The sequence below is a fragment of the Podarcis erhardii genome (genome assembly GCF_964252035.2).
Source record: "Podarcis erhardii genome assembly, chromosome: 6".
NCBI lineage: Eukaryota > Metazoa > Chordata > Lepidosauria > Squamata > Lacertidae > Podarcis > Podarcis erhardii.
In genome coordinates, this window is record NC_138510.1 from 69371582 (window position 1) to 69391862 (window position 20281).

General features: G+C 40.0%; 1 protein-coding gene across 23 annotated transcripts in view; it reads left to right on the plus strand.

Moving 5' to 3' along the window:
* The window catches only part of ADGRL2 (adhesion G protein-coupled receptor L2), a 249524-nt gene that overhangs the window by 159502 nt on the left and 69741 nt on the right, over window positions 1–20281 (plus strand). For all 23 annotated transcript variants that reach the window (XM_081865672.1, XM_081865664.1, XM_081865663.1 and 20 more), the window contains 2 exons: window positions 3150–3363; window positions 20071–20180. In XM_081865672.1, coding sequence (XP_081721798.1) covers window positions 3150–3363; window positions 20071–20180 — 324 coding nt within the window. The remainder of the gene's footprint in view (window positions 1–3149; window positions 3364–20070; window positions 20181–20281) is intronic.

Below are 20281 nucleotides of genomic sequence, written 5' to 3' on the forward strand. Positions count from 1 at the left end.
TGAACACTCAAAGGGAAAGGGAAAGGGACCCCCTGACCATTAGGTCCAGTCATGACTGACTCTGGGGTTGTGGCGCTCATCTCGCTTTATTGGCCGAGGGAGCCGGTGTACAGCTTCCGGGTCATGTGGCCAGCATGACTAAGCCATTCTGGTGAACCAGAGCAGTGCACGGAAACACCGTTATCTACTTGCACTTTGACATGCTTTCGAACTGCTAGGTTGGCAGGAGCAGGAACCGAGCGACGAGAGCTCTCCCTGTTGCGGGGATTCAAACTGCCGACCTTCTGATCAGCAAGACTTGGCTCTGTGGTTTAACTCACAGCGCCACCTGCGTCCTTGAACCCTCAAAGCACTGCACAAATACTAAGCATTTTCATCAGAGCACTTAACTAATAAAATCAGAGAGGACCATGACACCAGACTGATGCTGCAACAGATCAGCAAATGATATAGAATCAAATGACTGTAGAGTTGAAAGGGACCCTGAGGATCATCTAGTCCAACCCCCTGCAATGCAGGAATATGCAGCCCTCCCATATGGGGATCGAACCTGCAACCCTGGCATCATCCGCACCACCCTCTAACCAACTGAGCTATAGATGAATGACATCAAGAGGGGTTGGTCAGAGAGACAGGCTGCAAGATGTTAGAGAACATCTAGATTCTATGCAAGAACAAAAAAGCCGTCTATTGTACCTATGGGCCATGCATATGCAAACTGGCAATATTATGTAGAGGGACGTCATCAGAAAGTGGTTGGATGATCTGGCCTGGATCCCCTTCAGCTGCCTCTGTTCCTGCAGTTTTCATTCAAGAGTTGAACCGATAACGACAAACCTTTGAGCAAAAACATGTGAACATTTGGTTTCTAAATTACGATGATTGTTACTTCTTCTAAACCACACCACCATCACGTGCCCAGACATCAAATGCTGCACCACTGCATTCTAAATTTGGTTTGGCCTCTTTTCTCCCAGTTCTAGAAATACGCAGTTACACAGTTCCTGTTCGGATGCTGCCACTCTTTGGAGAAAATTTCTTTCCCCCCCAGTTTCTGATATATCTCATGAAAAGAATGTATGCAGCAAAAATAAATGGTGTGTGGGTTTTAATGTAGGATAGGATTGCAATCTAGGCTGAGCTACAAAGCACATTAAGTGGCTTTTTTTGAGGTGGGGGGGGGGGGGACCCAGAGCCTCTCAGTCGAATTCCCCTCACAGGGTTGTTGGCGAGGATTGTATAAGAAAGGGATTTCCATATCTTTTCGCGTATAAGAAAGTGCTACGGAAATGCATAATGCGTAGATCCGTAAAGAGCTATCCTCTTACTCTCAGCTTTTTTTTTGGCTCCGATGTGAACCTGCTGTGTACTGCGCTGAATGTATTTATCCATTGTACTGTCACACAGTGTTTAAAGCACGGCCTTCATGTGGGTATCTTAAAAGCCTTAGCTGAATCAAACTTGAGAGCAGCCCTGTGCATGTCTGCTCAGAAGTAGTGCTCAGAGGGGCTTCCTTCTGAGTAGATGTGCATTGGATTGGATTGTTGCTTCCTAGCATGTGAGAGAGAGGGGGGGGGGAGAGATGACTCCTTCTATTTTAAGCTGAATCCACCTAGCCTACTACTGAGAGTCCTGACTGGCACAAGTATTTTGGAGCCCTATCACTGTTGAACCTTCCCATTTGGATTTAGTATGTGAGTCCAGCACCTTTCCTCATTTTTCACTTAGCTTGATGTGTGAACCAACCAAGTGTCAGAGGAGAGTGGAGCCCCTCACATTTGAAGGAGGCAGAACTGGTTATGCAGAGTCAAAATGTAGCTCTACAGGATAGGTATTGAGAGTTACATCAGGCAGCTAAATGAATGATCACAACTTATTTTGACCGGGGGCGGGGGGGGGGGGGAGAGCCAGCGTGGTGTAGTGGTTAAGAGCGATAGACTCGTAATCTGGGGAACCGGGCTCACATCTCCACTCCTCCACATGCAACTGCTGGGTGACCTTGGGCTAGTCACACTTCTTTGAAGTATCTCAGCCCCACTCACCTCACAGAGTGTTTGTTGTGGGGGAGGAAGGGAAAGGAGAATGGTAGCCGCTTTGAGACTCCTTTGGGTAGTGATAAAGCGGGATATCAAATCCAAACTCTTCTTCTTGTTGTTGTCTTAATAAAATCGGCAATAATTTTCAGAGGAACACTATTATTTTCAAAGGGAAGAAATAGATGTGAAAGTGCACAATACAGGCACAAGGAATCCCAAGATGAAAAGAGCAGAAAGGGGGAGGAGGAAACTGGAGGAGGATTAAGACCCACACTGGTTTTAGGTTTCAGAGTTTATTAAGCCTGTTACTTTTTATTGTTTTTTTCACAGGTAGGTGCCCTGCCCCTCTGTTACTTTGAGTCAGGGGGTAAGGAAAGCTGTGTGAGGGCTTGCTATATAAACATTGCAGGCTGTTTTAAGTTCAATGGCTTGGGGGGGGGGGGACACAGGGAAAATAAATAGGGACTTACTGCTCAGTGCACGACTTTAAAATAAAGTCAGTCCAACAGTTGACCCAGTCCCAGGGACAGAGAAAGCCAATCATAAACATCTGCTAAAAATAATTAATTTAATTTAATTGTGGCAGCCGTAGAACACAAAGTACAGCTAGTTAAGCATGGTTCATGGCTGTAAGCATGGTTGTAAACCTGCTGTCCAGAATGTGACCCAGCCACTCAGCCGCCAATCCGCACTTTAATGTGAAAATTCCATTCATTGTCCTTGCAGAGTTTTGACTTGTGTAGGGTTGAGAAAGGCCCTGTTTTCTCTTGGCCATTTCCTGTACACTCTGAAGTTTATAACTTAAAAAAATAATAATCATGAGCTCCGACCATGTGTTTATTTGTAGGGTAATGTGTTTTGAACATTTGTTACTTTTAAGCATGACTTGGGAACGGTGTGAACAAGATGTTTATTTTCTCCATGCTATGTCTTCCATATCTAGTATGAAACATGTATTAATGCAGCCTACATTGGACAATAACAGTTTCCATGATAGTTACAATTAGAACAGTTTCCCCATGATTACGTGTGCTGTGGCTCTTAAGAGTTTAACCCCCACCCCCAAATATATAGCTTTGTAACTTAACGTCTTTTTTTCTAATTTCTTTTTAGGTTTCAGTCGAGCAGCATTACCATTTGGTTTAGTAAGGAGAGAACTGTCCTGCGAGGGCTACTCCATCGATCTTCGGTGTCCAGGAAGTGATGTCATTATGATAGAGAGTGCTAATTATGGACGGACAGACGACAAGATTTGTGATGCTGACCCTTTCCAGATGGAGAACACAGAATGTTTCCTCCCTGATGCCTACAAGATTATGACACAAAGGTAAGAGCAGTACAGAAAAGGAATTCATATAAGAAAGTTTCAATACAATTCGTTCCCTTTAGCGCCCCCCCCCAAAAAAACCCAAATCCTGGAAAAAAATATTCAAATACCCCAGTCATATTAATCTAGAAAAGCTAAGGAAATAAAGCCACTAGCAAGTGTTTGAGAATCTTCTGGTTTAAGTTTTTTCTCTCTATATATAAAAAAGCAGGAAGGTGACTGCAAGGAGACAGAAACATTTTAATGTGTTTGAAATGTTGCTATATCCTTGTCTTCTGGGAGGTCAGAATCTCACTCAGAAGTTTTCTGAGAACCTGCTTAAGAAGTTTCTAAATATTCATGCTAATTAAACAGCACATGCCTATGCAGATTTACTCAGAAGGAAGTGCCATAGAATTTCAGGTAAGTGAGCACAGGATTGCAATCTTAATGCAATAAATAAATTAATAACCAGCCCACCTACACAATAGGTGAAAAAGAAACCTGATTATACTTTGAACTTATTGGCGGCGGGGGGGGGGGGGAGTAGCCACTCTTATAACCTCTGTTGAAAGTGATAAACCTTTATCAAAATTTACAGTGCTTGAAATGGGCTGGGATGGCATCTGACAGACCAAAAGCCACCCCACTTTTTTTCTCCCTCCCAACGTGGGGAACAGATTAGAAACATGTTTTAACATTTATTTACTTATTTTGGTAAATTGACCAAAGAGTGGTCAGTTTCTGTAACCGCTATGGAAATATTTCTTAAAACTCTGTCCATCCATTTGCTTCAATGCAAATTTCAGTATGTTAAATCTTTTATTGTTTCCCACCACCACACGCACACACAAAAATCCACATAGGTCTTTAAAAAAAGGAGTTGAAAACAGTATTGCATTTGAATAATTTACACTTCATTTTAAATTTCTGGAAATCAACCAGTCATTAAACTGATGACGTGTGTTAAGTTTTTGGTCATTCTGGTCATTTCTAAGCTTTCCCACAAAGGGTATAAAGTCCACTGCAATCAAAAAGCTGGAAATGATTTAGAAAAATGAGTTCACTGAGAAACTCCTGCTTTGGATTAGTTTATGTGGTCAGCTTCTTTCAGTAAGTGCTAGTATTATGAGAGACGAGGGGGGGACGACTTTTCTCTACTCAGTCTCCACACTTTGCATAGTTTTATAAACTTCTATCATGTCTGCTCTTTTAACTAAAAAGCCACCAAACCTCCTGATATTATGAGGGCTTGTGCATCTGTAGGCTATTCACAAAATCAGTTCACTTGCACAGAAAGATGTCTTTAAATATTATCCAGCCAGATACAAAGGGTATATTTAAAAGCACTTCCATAAGAAATGAAGTAATCTGCATAATTTCCATTGGTGTACTGATTCTAGTTCACTAGGTGTACCCAGCTAGTAAATGATGACACACCATGCCTTCTTCTCAAACAAATAGCAGTGCCCCCTTAACGTGTTTCTGCCACTCATTTATCCTTCACAGGACACAGCTGTGAATGAAGTCAAAGCTTAATACAAGAGATGTTTACTTGCTTTGCTCTCCTGACCTTTCTATTTGTAGGTTAGGGGCAGGCCTTTCAAATTTCTTAGACCTTTAATTTGAGGTCTCCTTTTCTTTTTATTGTCTTAAATGTATAATGATGAAAAAGCCCATTTATTTCGGGGAAGAAAGCAACAGGAAATGGAGATATTCTTTGGGACTCAAGTATCTTTCTGACAAATGATGTTTTTAATTCCTTTTGTCAAAGTGAGTGACACATGGCTGAAAAAAGCAAAACAAAAATAAATTACCTTTCCGATCAGATCCTGTCCTGTGAGCATTGCATGTATTCCCTTGCTTGTCAGAGCAAGGGGGGGGGAAAGTAGTAGTGCAGGAATATCAGATGAGCTTCCTTTCAAGTGAAAACAAGGCTGGCTCTTTTTCTTTCAAACGATAATGAATAAAGGAAATTCTTTGACTAGAGCTCATGGTCTTGGATAGTTCGATAGGGAAATCACCCATCTCATCTGATTAATCTCATCCTGAATTTTTTAGGCCCCTTAAACCTCAGGTCTGCATGGGTAGAAAACCTAAACCGGTTTGAGAAAATGGTGTCCCCACTACATTATCGCATTACAGTGCACCCTACAGAAAATCATTTTGGAGAACTGTACCATATATGCCTTGTGACAGCATCTAGAACATGCTTCTGTAAAAAATATATATTAATACAGTGTTAAAATGGTATGTCTTAACATGAGTTTAAAATGTCCTTAATGTTCACTGCTTTATTGCCAGGTTTCTCATCCAGAGAGGGCACTGTGTTACTGCGAATGAAGCCTTTTAGGGTTAGAGTTTTTCCAATTTTAGATGTGGGCATTTCCCTGCTTTCATGTGACTCTAGTTGCTGCTCCTTCTGCAGCTTGTGGCAGTTACTATTTTCTGAAAGGTCTTCTGTGTGAAAGGTGTCATCTAGTCAACTGCAACCTACTTTCCCCCCTTTTTCTCTTTCGTTCAGTATTCCGGATACTTGCTGCTCTTTCTCTGCCCCCAAAACTGATTGTATTGATGGTCATATATCAGATACCAATTTGGACAAGTGCATTGCCTGAATGAATGTGCATCAAAGCTGTCATTGTAAATGACTGAGCTCAGATATCAGGTCCTTATTTTCCTTTGGCATGTCATTGGCTTTCAATGCAGGAGTCTGAAAGATGCTTGACAAACCTCTACTGTACATGATTATCAGAGCCAGACACTCTCCTCTTAGACATTCCTTTATTTAGAGCTCACATCAAAGCAGACTCACAGACATGGGCATTCTTTCTACACACTCATATCAAAAAGTAAATTTGTAGTCAGATGAGTGTTTGCAGAGTTCTTTTTATTCAAGGTCAGTTTTTAACACTGACCACATTTTGTGATTTCATTTTGTTCTCAAAGCAAAGAAATGTAAGGTCCTAGGGCTGACTGAAGTGGCACATTTACCTGAACAATATTTAATAGTTTTTAGCACTTACCAGAGGAAGCGGGCTGTGTCTTCCAGATGTTTTAGACTAGAATTCCTTTCAATCCTGACTACTGGCCACGCTGGCTGGGATAAAGTGATTTGAAGTCTAAACCACCGGAATTTCACCATGTTGAATAACTCTTTTTTTGGTTAATATAATTTTATTTCAATTGAATTTGTTTTTTCCTTAACAACTGCAAGGTAGGCTAGGACTGAAACTGAGAACGGCTTGTCTAAACTCACTATTTTTATAATCTGTAGCTCTTAGCAACTATCCTACATGATCTCCCACCTGAATGCAGTTTCATTACTGTCAGTCTTGATGGCACAGAATGATTGACACATGACAGGGGGGAAAGTGTACAAGAAATCATATCAGTCTTTTTTGGGGGGTATTTAACAGAGTTTCTTTGCTTTTTTTAGTCCAGATTTAAATTTGTCTTAATTTTTAAAAACTTTTAAATAAAATATTAATCTAGTGATGGGCCACTTCATTATTTAATGGAAAAAAACACTATAACACTGCATTGAAACAAAGCACAGAAAAAATAAGCCAGAGGACATTTTTAATCCATGCTTCCATTGCGTGGTTTTCTGCTGTGGTTTTGAATTTTAAACTGATGCGTAATTGAGTAAATAACAAAAATAAATCTCAACAGCCTTTTACTACTGTATCTCAAATAATGTAACCGGAGTTAAACCAATAAATAAGAGGAGGGAAATAATAATAAAGACTTGTAGATTCCTTTCAAATCATGCCATTAATACTTTTCTGTTGGCAGCAGTTGCAGTGACGGATTCTTTTCCGTAAGAATTCAGTGCATGCAAGGTGCAATGCCCTTTAATGGGGCTTCTCTCGTGTAGCATTCTGATAGTATTGATTTAAGCTTTGACTTACATTGCCTTCAGGAGTATTGCTGGCCATATATTTTCCACCCAACCTTAGGCTGAGATGCAGTGTAGTAAATTGCCGCCAAGGCCAGAACCTTCAGATGACCGCATGCATGCTGATGAAGGACATCTGCCTTGATTGAAAATAAGTGGCCAGACACACATCTAAGAATAGTATGAATCAGCGTTGGGTTTAATATATATTTAAAAGAACTCTTGGAAAAAATAGCTTGGGGTTGCAGGTTAGTTCTGTGCCAAGCCTCATGGCTCCTGAAAGAATATATTAGCCCCAGAGCAAATCTCCATGGAAAAAATGAAATTTGGTACTAACATCTTAAAGGCAGAATTAACACTTTAAAAGGCCATGCTCCTTTCAGCCCATGTCATTATCAAGATATACCCTTCTCTCTTCCAAGCAGTCCTGCTCAAATCGGTTGTCTTGATTTATGTTCTGCTGCATTTAATATACTAAATGAGCATACGCTAAGCTTACAATAATGCCATTATTTATAATGGGAAAGCATTCTTTTTCACCATAACAACATCACTAATTATATTACATTATTGGTCACTGTAGCCGCTAAATCAGATGTAAAGTGGATTTAGGGTTCCTGTACATGGGATCATGGAGCCATTTATCTCAGCCCTTTGCTGAGCAGACTTTTATTAAGCTATGATGACTGTTGAATAGGAAATGTAACCAAGATTATTTTTATTCAAATATAATTTAAATATTCATCAAAGAGGATTTATGCTTGAAACTGACAGAGACTATTAACATCAAAAAATATAATTAACTGCACTGGGTATCATGAAGCAGAGTTAGTCAAATAGCCGAGAGGTCTAATTGCTCTAGAGTTTGCAAAGCAATAGTTTATATATTATACGGTTGCTGTGGAATTAATAGTAATGTGGTTTCCTATGTGAGGCAATTTAAAGCTTTCTGTTAAGGTTCATTGCTCTGGAGGAAATATGTTGAATATCATGTAGTAAACAGGACTGACACTTAAAAAAAACAGACATGAAAATGAGAACCTGTAAAGATTAAAAGGACAAGAAAATACTGAGGCCTTTAAGTCATCAAAGGAATTTTATTTTGTAGAGTTTATAGACCTAAGCATTAGGCAACACACAGCAACATTGTTTACCAAAAGAAGGGGGTGGAAGAGAGAAAACAAAAGAGAAAAGGGTTAACAAATTACATTAAATTAAATGCTCCTTGGGAAAACGATTGATGCAAAGTGATCTATCAAATGGGATGCAACACAGTCACTGATCTCTCAGATTGTGTTGATAAAAAAATACCGCGGCACACATACAATTGTCTCAAAGTTTTAATTTTAAACATCTTAACATTTTTGGCTCCATTAGGCCTTTGTAGCGGAGTGTGAGAAAGGGACACCTTTCCCATTGTGCTTCACAGGGTCTTTTTGTATTTGCCCAGCCTACCCAGCCCTGAATTAATCAGATGTTGTAATGGCATTTTTGCATTACTGAAATTGCTGAAATGTGAGAGCTTAAGGGTCAAGGGGAAGAACAATAGCCCGATGTTAACAGAGCATCTGTTCTCCCTCCATTAATGAAGTTGCAGCTAATTGCCTAATAAATTGGTCATCATTACTCAAAAAGCCTAAATAACTCCAGACTTGAACACGACCCTTACGAATATGAAGCAGAACCTCATAGGCACAAAGTAGAGGAGGATCTTTACATCCCCACCCCTGCAAATCTGTTTGAAGAGAATGGAAAGGAAACTAAACCAGACCCAACCAGACTTCCAGTTGCTCGTAAAAACCATGCCTGTGTTATCCATTATTTAACATGCTTACCCTGTTTATATCAGTGACATAAGAGTGTGTGCTAGTTTCTCCGAAGAGTACTGTCTTTGCCGCTTCATAGCACACTGTCTTGTACTCCCAGGCCTGCACATGGTGTTAGCAGATATTTAAAGCATTTCAGTCTAACATTTTATAGGTCATGATGAACTGAGCCTATAAAGCAAGTTACTGCTAGGAAGTTAATGCAGTCTAAGAGTGTAACGTAGACTGAATGCTCTACTCAGTCAGTGTGTTTCAGCTTGCCGCAAGAACCATCAGTGGGGAATTAAAAATTACCCTCATATAAAGCTCTAATGGCAGATTGCTTGATAACATAACAATAGCCAGAACTATTCTACAGATGGGTGTGCCTTAGATTTCTACTGTCACAAATTTCGGTTTCTTTTTAAAGTCTCGGTTTCTTTTTAAAATAAGGTCATTATAGGAACATGCATATTTTCCCCCTGATTTACATACACAAATGCTCAGAACTTCGAAAGAAAGTCAAGGTGTTGATAATATTTATCAGAGATGTAGGATACGTGATTCGCTGGTCTATTACCTCTTTTTCATTATTCATTGTTCTCCCTTGGTGACCTTTACACCCAACTTCCACCCATTGAGTGATGGTTTGAAGGGGGAATCAGCTGTACTCGTGGCGTTGACTCCTCTGTTATTGGGACTCCTGGTCACATTGAGGAGCCCCTTGTGAGTAGAGCCAAAGGTCTATTCAACTTGTGGAGGCCAGGGACATGCCATAAATGCTACCATCTTTTTAATGGCATGGTCCCCTTTACTTGGGAAAGCATATAAGGCAGTCAGTCAGTCAGTGGATATTGCGATCCTGCGTCAAGCTTTTCTTAGGTTTGAGAAAGTACAGTGGTGCCTCGCAAGACGAAAAGAATCCATTCCGCGAGTCTCTTCGTCTAGCGGTTTTTTCGTCTTGCGAAGCAAGCCCATTGACGGCTTAGCGGATTAGCGCTATTAGCGGTTTAGCAGCTTTTAGTGGCTTATCGGCTTATCGGATAAGCGGCTTAGCGGCTTAGAAAAAGGGGGGAAAGGAAAAAAACCCCACAGGAACTCGCAAGACATTTTCGTCTTGCGAAGCAAGCCCATAGGAAATTCGTTTTGCGAAGCACCTCCAAAACGGAAAACTCTTTCGTCTAGTGAGTTTTCCGTCTTGCAAGGCATTCGTTTTGCGGGGCACCACTGTATTGGGTTGGGTATGTGTGTAAGGCACTTTATTAAACAAACATACTTTGCACTCCAATCAGTGTCCCTGAACATTCAAAACCTTTATATGGTGTAACAAAAAATCCTTTAATACTACGGTGCCAGCCTCCCCTCACTGGGTTCCTTATTCTTATTTCCAACTAGGGAAGGCAGGTACACCAGACTGGACTATATTTCATCTAACAGAGATGTATCCATTGTAAGTGTAAAACCACCCATATTATTTTAGTAGTGGCTGTTGGTGCAAAGCTTATCTTTTAACCTTGCTCTTCCAGCATGGCTTTCTTGCTGTGATTTCTAGCTAGAGTGGGTAATGATGCTGAACATGTCTTTAATCTAGGCATTTTATGAACTCTGCAAAGCTATTGTTTCAGCATAAATCACAGCGCTGTCCTCAACCTTAGGGTTTATGTGAAGGATTGTTCATATATGTGCAAAAATGAGGCTGGTTGGACTCATTTCTCTACATACCACACGCCCCTGCACATGTGATGTTTACTTTCAGGTAGTAAATTCTGTGATACAAATATGTAGATCTGTAGGTAATTTCTCATTTCAAATGTATTAGTCTTCAGAGCACTGCCAGTATCACAGATAAGTTGAGGAGATGTCACTAACACTATACACTTAGTGTTCTTTGATTATTTCTTCATCTTTGTGACTAAAGATCTCTCAATGTAGTTCTACATTTTAAGGATCACTTTGGAGAGTGCTCTGTAAGACTAAATACATAGGAGGTAGCGTTCCGTTATCATGAATGCCATCAGAAATGCCTTGTTGCCTCTCTTATCAGCCACTTCCTGCTGTCAACCAGTGCGTATTTCAATAGGGAAGGATTTGCTTCCAATGTAATGCAGCATAATGTCTAACACGGAGTTTTTAATTGTGCAAACACACGAAGCCTTTGCAGTGGTAGGCAATTTGATAAAAGGATTAGATTATGAATATTTCCAACTTGATTAGAGATAGCTTGGAGCTGATCAATGTGAGTCAATGAATCTCCTCAAATCTCTTACGTTTCTCGCACATCTGAACTTGCTTGTGGAGTGGGGAGGGGGCTTTTTCCAGCAATATTAATTATAATACAAACCTGCCATTCATTGTGAAGGAGTCAGGTAGATTCTTGCAGAACACAGTCAAAGAAGTAATGTACCTAATCCGTGCAAGATTAAGCCTTTTTAGTTCCAAAAAAATTTAATGATTTTTCAGAGGAAGTGTTATAACTCAGAAGCTTTTACAAACTTTCAAGATGCTAATTGTACCCAGACATCGCCATGGCTGGTGAATAACTGTTCCTTTGTGGCATCCAGGCTTTCTCAAGAAAGAAAGAAGGAAAGAAAGAAAGAAAGAAAGAAAGAAAGAAAGAAAGAAAGAAACTTGGACAACAACGCAGCACTTGTAGCACAAACTTTAGAGATACATTTTAATAGAAAATGACACCACTGGTACTGACTTGATTAAAGATCCTTCCAAGGTCACAACACTTCTGTCGCAAGTTTTAAGCCACATGGGGGGGAAAGGGATAGGGATATCGGAAGATCAACTCAAAAGTCTTTTCATTTACTTATTAGTCTCCAGTTTGAGATTTGTACGGTACTTTTTAAATCCATAAATGGAAAGCTAAAGGTTATGGGCAGGGGAGAGATTCGGACTGGTCTCAGATTGCAATCTTAATCAGGACAAGAAAGAGGAAAAGAACAAAAGGAAAGTAATCTGGATCATTTGGGAATGGCTTGAAATTAGCCAGTTATATTGGCTTCTTTTAGTGTTTCGCTGTATGTTGGACTGTGCCATTATACGCCGTAAATATAATGCAAACACAGATCGCATTGACAACAAAGGAGGATATCTGTGTTCCCTCCATTCATGGGGTAACTTTAAAAAAGAAAGAAAGAAATGTATTTACTCTTAAGAACCAACTTATTCTGCACACAAAGGTTTGTGTGTTGACTCCCCCCCCCCCCCTCATTTGCATCATTAGTGACTGAAATACTCAGAGAGTGTAATTAATGGGCTAAGAGGGTCATTTAGGCAAACCCAGAGCCATGAGGGTGAAATATTTTTCTCCATGGAAAGATCTTTAAGGAATAAATAATTGCACGCACCAGAGGTTTGCGATGGCCAATCTAAATGCGAGCGTGCAATTAGGAAGAGCGTGGCTCAAGAAGCAAAATGCTTGCCACTATCCGCATATCATGTGACTAATTAAATATTTAAAAGTCCATCCCTACCCTTCTTCATCCCTTGCTCCCCAAAAGAAAAAATATCATGCCACAAATAGACTGGTACCTTTTGCAGATAATTAATAAGTTTTGGAAGGAGGGTGCAGATTCCGATAGCCTCCAAGGTTCTTACAAGGTCATGTCTTATTATGCTGCATCTTCTATATGTCCTGGTAACAACTTTCTTGCTAATTTAAATCTTAACTAGGACATCCCATAGCGATTTCCCATTTCCCTTGTCAAAATGGAAAGTGATTGTTTCTGTATGCAAAAACTGCAGTAGGTGAACGTTTTCATAAGTAATTGGTCCTAATTGACACTGGCCCCAATATATAGAGATACATTGTAATTATACCACAAGAAGTTTGGAAACTGTAGGCATCCTGTAAATGCTTAAATAAATAAGTGTGCACACACATTTATTCGCTGTATGTATCTGCAATAATGTTTCCCCTGCATTATGTTGAGACATGATGACCCTTTGAAATTAAGAGAGCCTCAGTGGTCTGCTTCGTAAATAAATATGTCTTATTTTGCTCCTAAAATGAAGCCACTTTTATGTTGAATGTGCAATTCTGCAAACGAGAAAGTTGGGTTGGATTAATAAGACTCTGAGTGAGTCAGGCCTAATTTGCATTAAACTGACCCAAAGGTCTTGTAAAATTGCTCAGAATTATCAAGGCTTCTAACATATCAGAGGTTTTATTAACAAATTACTGATGTTATATTTTTTAAAAAAATATGCTTATTTTGCTAATTAAAGGAGCTTTCAAAGGCAGTTTTAAATTGTATTTAAAATCTATGCAAATTATGTTATATAAAGAAAATACATCCCACATATTGTTGTTTGTGTACACGCTTGCAGAAGTTGTTATTGGGGTATCACATTAAAACTAGAAAGCGGTAAAAACATTCTGACATGGTAAAACATGTAACCCTTTTGTGGACATTTCAAATAAAATAATTAGTGGCATACAAGTGTTTACTACCAAATCTACTGGGTCTTTATTTTATGCCAGTTGTGAGCACACCTTATGGAAGTAAAGGTAAAGGACCCCTGACAGTTAAGTCCAGTCGCAAACAACTCTGGGATTGCGGCGCTCATCTCACTTTACAAGCTGAGGGAGCCGGCGTTTATCTGCAGACAGTTTTTTCTGAGTCATGTGGCCAGCATGACTAAGCTGCTTCTGGCACAACAGAACACCGAAACCAGAGCGGCACACGGAAACACCGTTTACCTCCCTGCCGGAGAAGTACCTATTTATCTACTTGCACTGGTGTGTTTTCGAATTGCTAGGTTGGCAGGAGCAGGAACCGAAAAATGGGAGCTCACCCTGTTGCGGGGATTCGAACTGCCGACCTTCTGATCGGCAAGCCCAAGAGGCTCAACCACAGATCTACCTGGGTCCACCTTATGGACGTATGGTGTACTAATTTCAGTGGGACATGCCTTTACATCAGATTTATCTAAGTTGCTGTAGTCCAGATGTTCTGGACTACAACTCCCTTTTATCACTGACCATTGGTTAAAATGGTTGGGGCTAATGGGAGTTGTAGTCTGAAATGTGTAAAGGGCACCAGTTTGAAAGGATACATAGGTTACCCACTGTCACTTCATGTACTACTTTGTTTCCAGTGTTTTGTTTTGTTTTGTTTTGTTTTGTTTTGTTTTGTTTACAATTGTTGGATGTATTTGTTCTCTTTGCTTTATATCTTTATTGTTTTGCCCATATTGATATATTAATGGATTGGTGGATTTAGTAAGCTGTAACAGGCAGTTGTTGCATGTCCGGCATATCACATCACTAGATGGGAAGCGCATGTCATTCCTTTCACAGTGGAACCTGAAGGTGGCTTTATGCACTAAGTAATATTTGGTGGATTGTGTCCATTGGGTTCCATTTGCATTCATTGGATTCATATAGATGCAGAATTAAATTAAGTTATTTACTTTCAAATTAATTTGAATCCCTTGATTGATTTTACAGAACTAACCAAATAGAAGATACCGTAGTTGTATTTTTTTATTTGTATTGCATTTAAAAATAACTGCCACAAGCATTACTTATTACATTAATTGTGACAAATGGGATCATTACTGTGAAACACCTTCTCTGCCATATTAATTGTGCCACATTTAGCTTCCTAATGTTATGTTTATTTAGTAATTAATAAGATTCAACAAATCATTAGTTATTAAACATTTAAGGAAAACTGCATCCGCATTTCTCCTGCAGTGTTAAAGTTGCTGGCTTATGCACAGGCCCTGCTGTCTTCGCTGCTACTCCATGTGCATCTCTCTTTTTCTGTGTGAGTGCACAAGTGCTTGGTTTCTTACATATATGTGTATTATGGTTGCCACCTTTGGTTAGGCAAAATACAGAACAGGTCAGGGTGGATTGGGGGGGTGTCCCTAAAAATTACTTTATCAGGTGCAGAAATGACTTCAAAGCAATCCATTACAGTGACACACTGGGATTATAGTGGTTTATTCAATGAAAAAAAACAACAACCCAGGCCTGCATACAATTGTGCGTGTGTGTGCGCGCGCACACACACACACACACACACACACACTGTCTGACTCCGAGTCTCCGTCTCCGACCCCCCTGCTTCTGCCTGCACAAAAACTCTCCCCCTCACTCTCCGATCCACCCATTGCCCTCCACAGCCTGTTCAAAGCCCGAGATGCCCGAGATTGCCCATGCACTGCAAACCACATTTCTCGCTCTCCGCAAGCCATCCTCTGCCCATGCAGAAACTCTCTCACATGTATTGCCAATTTAATGGCAGTATAATGGACAGGTTAGGCTGGATCACGCTGCATTAGTCTGGCTACTGAAAGCAGAGTTTGCTGTTTATCTACCACTGCCATCTCTTCCCGTGTGTGTGTGTGTGTGTGTGTGTGTGTGTGTGTATTCTGACCACTCCAGTGTTCAGTTTTCCTCTCCATATCCAGTACTACATCTAGCTCCTCTATGCATGCCAGGCTTGTCATGCTATACCAAACCTTTCATTTTAATCTTGGAGTATTTGTTCAAGACCATAGATTTTGCATTTTTAATCTTCCCTAGAACAGTGGTGAATAATGGCCCCTGGCAGGAGATAATGAAATTTTCTTAATTTATATTTTTAAAGCAGAAGCCTCAATTGAAAATGGCATCCTATGGCCCGGAGACATAGCTCTAGTGCAAGTTTCAGGGGAGCTGTAATAATAACGCAGTGCCAATGGTGACGGGGAATGATAGGACAGTGAAGAAGTAATTTAAGGAAGAAAAGGGAATGTACCAAAGCTTTATTGTAGCATATCTAATGATCTGCTGAAGATCCCCAATGGCTTTTGGAGCATGACAGGAGAAACTAATGTTATCTTGCCAAAACAGAAGCCTCTGCTTAATCAGCAGAGCAAGACTATTGATTAAAACACCTCACACAAATAGATTACACATGGAATCTCATCTCCATACTTTTCACTTGGTAAAGTGTAATAATGAGCATAAGATAATCAAAAGAAGAGCTAAAGCAATTTGTTGGGAATTGTACAAGTCAAGATTACAGCGGGAACGCAAACAAATTAGAATGAGAACAAGGACTGCTTTTAAAGCCAAGCACACGAGGACAAACTTGCACAGTACACAGGGATAAACATGGAGTGGGCCCATGTAACAGCAGTTAGGAAAATGAAAAATTGCCTCATGCATTGGTTCGACTCCCTCACTCCCCCCTTCTCTTTATCTGATGTGCAAAAAACCACAGGCCTGCTTTTGCCCAATCAGTCAAATGAGGTGAGCCAAGTTCACCATCTCTCTGGAGCTGTTAATTAGCTGGCCACGTTTGATTTCAGATTCCCTCAGTGTCGCTATACATATTGGAAAGATGTAAAAAGAATTGCAAATTCTAAAACACAAACACACACACACACACCCTCACATTTGTGGTCTTACATTATCTCTTCAATAGAATGCTATCTGACAGTGAATACTGTCATAAAAGCACAGGCATATTCCTGCATTCTCCTCACAAGTGGGAGGTGGGCAGAAAGAGAGGTCTGTATGCAGACATGCCTATCTCTCTTTTTTTCCATATAAGTGGCAATTTACATGCCCCTTCCTCTACTTCGCTCCTCAAATAGCCATATACATATATCTCAGAAGCACAGGAATTTTAAGTGCAACAATTACAGCTTTTGACAGAATCAGTTAATTAGCCTTCTAAAATGAAGGACTGTTAATTGTGGGCTGTATTACTCTGGAATAAAAGCTGGTACTTAGAATAAGGGACAGCCGGCCACCCTATCCAACACATGCACACACTGCAAGAATCTCTACATTGTCCCACTGAAGAAGAAAAAGAAAAAAGGAACTTTACCACAGATGAACGATATGTGCTGGTTTATTATAACTTGCCAGTGGCTGTTATCTACCTGTTCACTTTCGGATCATAGCCAATTATATGCTGCATTCATGCCGTCCAAAATAAAGTCCTATTAAGCTTCCACCAAGATGTTTCTTTGCCAAAATAAATCACAAATATGACCTTTAGTATATCATTTGACAAACAACAGTCCTACTAACGCAAGTGCTTTTGGCGGCAAAATGGAATCTCTCCCCCCCTCCTTTTTCCACACGGCCCTTAAATCTGCTCTAGAGAATTGTGAGGAAACCCGGTCAATATTTAGGGAGATGTGGTGAGCAATATGATGAACACAAGTAAGGGTAAGGTAAAGGACCCCTGGATGGTTAAGTCCAGTCAAAGGTGACTACGGGGTGCAGAGCTCATCTTGCTTCAGGCCAAGGGAGCAGGCATTTGTCCACAGACAGCTTTCTGGGTTATGTGGCCAGCATGACTAAACTGCTACTGGCACAACGGGACACCATGACTGAAGCCAGAGCACATGGAAACGCCGTTTACCTTCCTGCCCCAATGGTACCTACCGGTATTTATCTACTCACCCCATTGCATAGATTGGAACCGCTGACCTTCTGATCAGCAAGCCCAAGACCATAGCAACCGTTCTGCTGAATCCAGTCGCACAATGACTTCGTTGGATACAGCCCTTTGTTTCAAATTGTAATTTAATCTGTTTGTTGATTTCAGTGTTGATTTAGTTGCCTTGAATACGATTTAACCATAAAACAGAGATTTAAATGTAGATTCAAATTAGTTCCACATTTCCCATTATTCATTCATTTTATTATTTATCACAGGGGTTTATGTCCCAGGCTTTGGTAGAAATTCCTTGGGCAGCTGGCAATTGTTTTGTGGGTTTCTTTTTACTCACAAGGCATGCAAATGTTCAAAATTAGGCACACATATCCTGTTCCCAGTTAAGATATGTATTTTATACAAATTAACACATACTAGCAACCAGTATACACAGTTAAAAAATTCATATGCAGGCTATGAAATAAGTACATTGGCTACTGAGTGTGTTCAGTGTATGAGATACTGTGGCATTTTCATTCTCACGAAAGTATCATTTCAGAGCTGTAAAGCTGAAGTATACACAACTATAATGCTGTCATTGGTAATTTTCTGCAGGATGTTGTCTAAAAATACTGAGAAAAATAGAAGTGGACAGTCCGCAGGCAGCTACTGCTACCAATGACAGCTATTTGTCAGCTCCAGCTAGTCAGTCTTTTTTTTTTTTTTTTTAATGCAAAGTCAAATTATGTGATCTACTTGAATCACACATATCTTCACATTTCACATCATGTATTCTGCTCTTGCATAAAAGGACAAGTTACCACAGAGTTACCCTTTGCCCACTGGAAGCCTTGTTGAGCCATTGTTCTGAGTGCTGAGATTTCATCACCCATTCCCTAGCCACTTTCAAGCATTTATATAGTGTCATAAAGGCTGGCAACTTGCTTTAAAAAGCAGCAGCAGCTGGCAGTTGCAGGAAGCTGAATTCTATGTCCAGTAATGCAGTTATTTCTGCACTTGTGAGGAATCTCAAAATACACAATAGTTTCAGTTGCAATAGTTAGGACAGAACCGACAGCCATCAGCATTATTGCAAAAGGGAAAGGAAAGAAAAAAAAAGATCAGAAGTTTTCTGCTCAGCCTGAGACTTGGTTCCCATGATCTTATCTGTTGTGCATGAAACCTGGGTCCTTCCCATTGCTGTTGACATTTCCTGAATGTTTCTTCCAAAGCTACCAACCAAAAATTCAAGTAGATTCATGATTTATTTGCTGGAAGGACAACTCAAGTTGTACTATTGGGCTGTCTTTAATATTCTTCCAGCTGCGTGAACTGAAATCTCAGCTTGATCTTGCACCTGTTGGCCGGGGACAGATGTCAGGGGTTCCCTGACACAAGACAGATCTCTTCAACTTGTGCAAGGGGTATTCAGTAGTGTGGGAAGTGCTAGTAGCACAAGGATTGATGTACGGCTGGAGTCAAAGGCTAGACTATTATTTTAAGACCTGGCTTCCTTTCCTTCACTTTACTGACAAACAGAACTCACCCAGGAGATCAGCCAAGCTTCCCTTGTTTTTAGTCACCAAACTGTTTCTGACCTTTTATTTTCCTCCTTCCTTTGCTTTCAGAGAAAAAAAGGCTGAAAGTCATTTTCTTTCAACCCCTTTTTTGGTTTTGACTAGTGCTGCTTGAGCCAGATCAAAATCAATCCATTTTAAAGTACCAAGCCGTAAAATACAAATCCCGTCTTAATATATTTGTTTGCAAAGTGCCAAACTGTACAAATCAGTAGCTTTCACTATGAAAAATTGATTGTCAACTTTTCTAACAGCAGGTAAATTAGGCAGTTTCTTTCTTTCTTTCTTTCTTTCTTTCTTTCTTTCTTTCTTTCTTCTCTCTCTCTCTCTCTCTCTCTCTCTCTCTCTCTCTCTCTCTCTCTGTGTGTGTGTGTGTGTGTTAAATACTTTAAAAAGAAGGCTGTAATTGTAGACACACTTACTTGGGAGTAAGTTTTGTTGAACACCATGAAAGTTACTTGTGATAGCAAATATGCATAGAATTGTACTACTCTGCCCAGCATGAGCAATTAACTCATTAAAATCAATGAAACTTGAAAAGTGCTTAATTTGGGCTGGATGAAGCCCTTTTGTTTTACTGTAATTTATAGCAAGAAGCATTATTTTCTTACAAAGGTTTATGATAACTTACCTAGGAATACATTCCATTGAACTTGGTGGGGCTTACATCTGAATAGGTATGTTTAGGATTTTTAATGTCCCCACCATGATGGGTTATATTTTGTTAATTAGATTTGTTACATTGTTTTAGGATTCTTGTAAGGTACCCTGCGAGTTGCCAGAATGCAGGGAGGGGTTATAGCAGAATCCAAGATAATTAAAATAAGCCTTTAGCCTTTACTGTCTGAAATTACTTCTGGTTCCGATTACTGAAAGTTCTGCAAAATTATTATGAGTTTGAACTAAAAATACATCTAGCCCACAACCTCTTTGTGGTCTAATTCAAATGCAGTGCTGCCTGATTCCTTAGCTATGGTTGCCGCGAACTTTGTAAATTAATTCTGATTTTGTAATTAACACACATCCTTCTCCTTCTCCTGCCCCAGGTGCAACAACAGAACACAGTGTATAGTAGTTACCGGGTCAGATGTGTTTCCTGATCCTTGTCCTGGAACATACAAATACCTCGAAGTACAATATGAATGTGTCCCTTACAGTAAGTATACACTTTTTTTGTTGCTGTTCTTGTTCACTTCCTCTAGCCTTCACAATTGATGCTGTGGCAGTCCAAGATGCACAAAAAGAGCATAGGTTTCG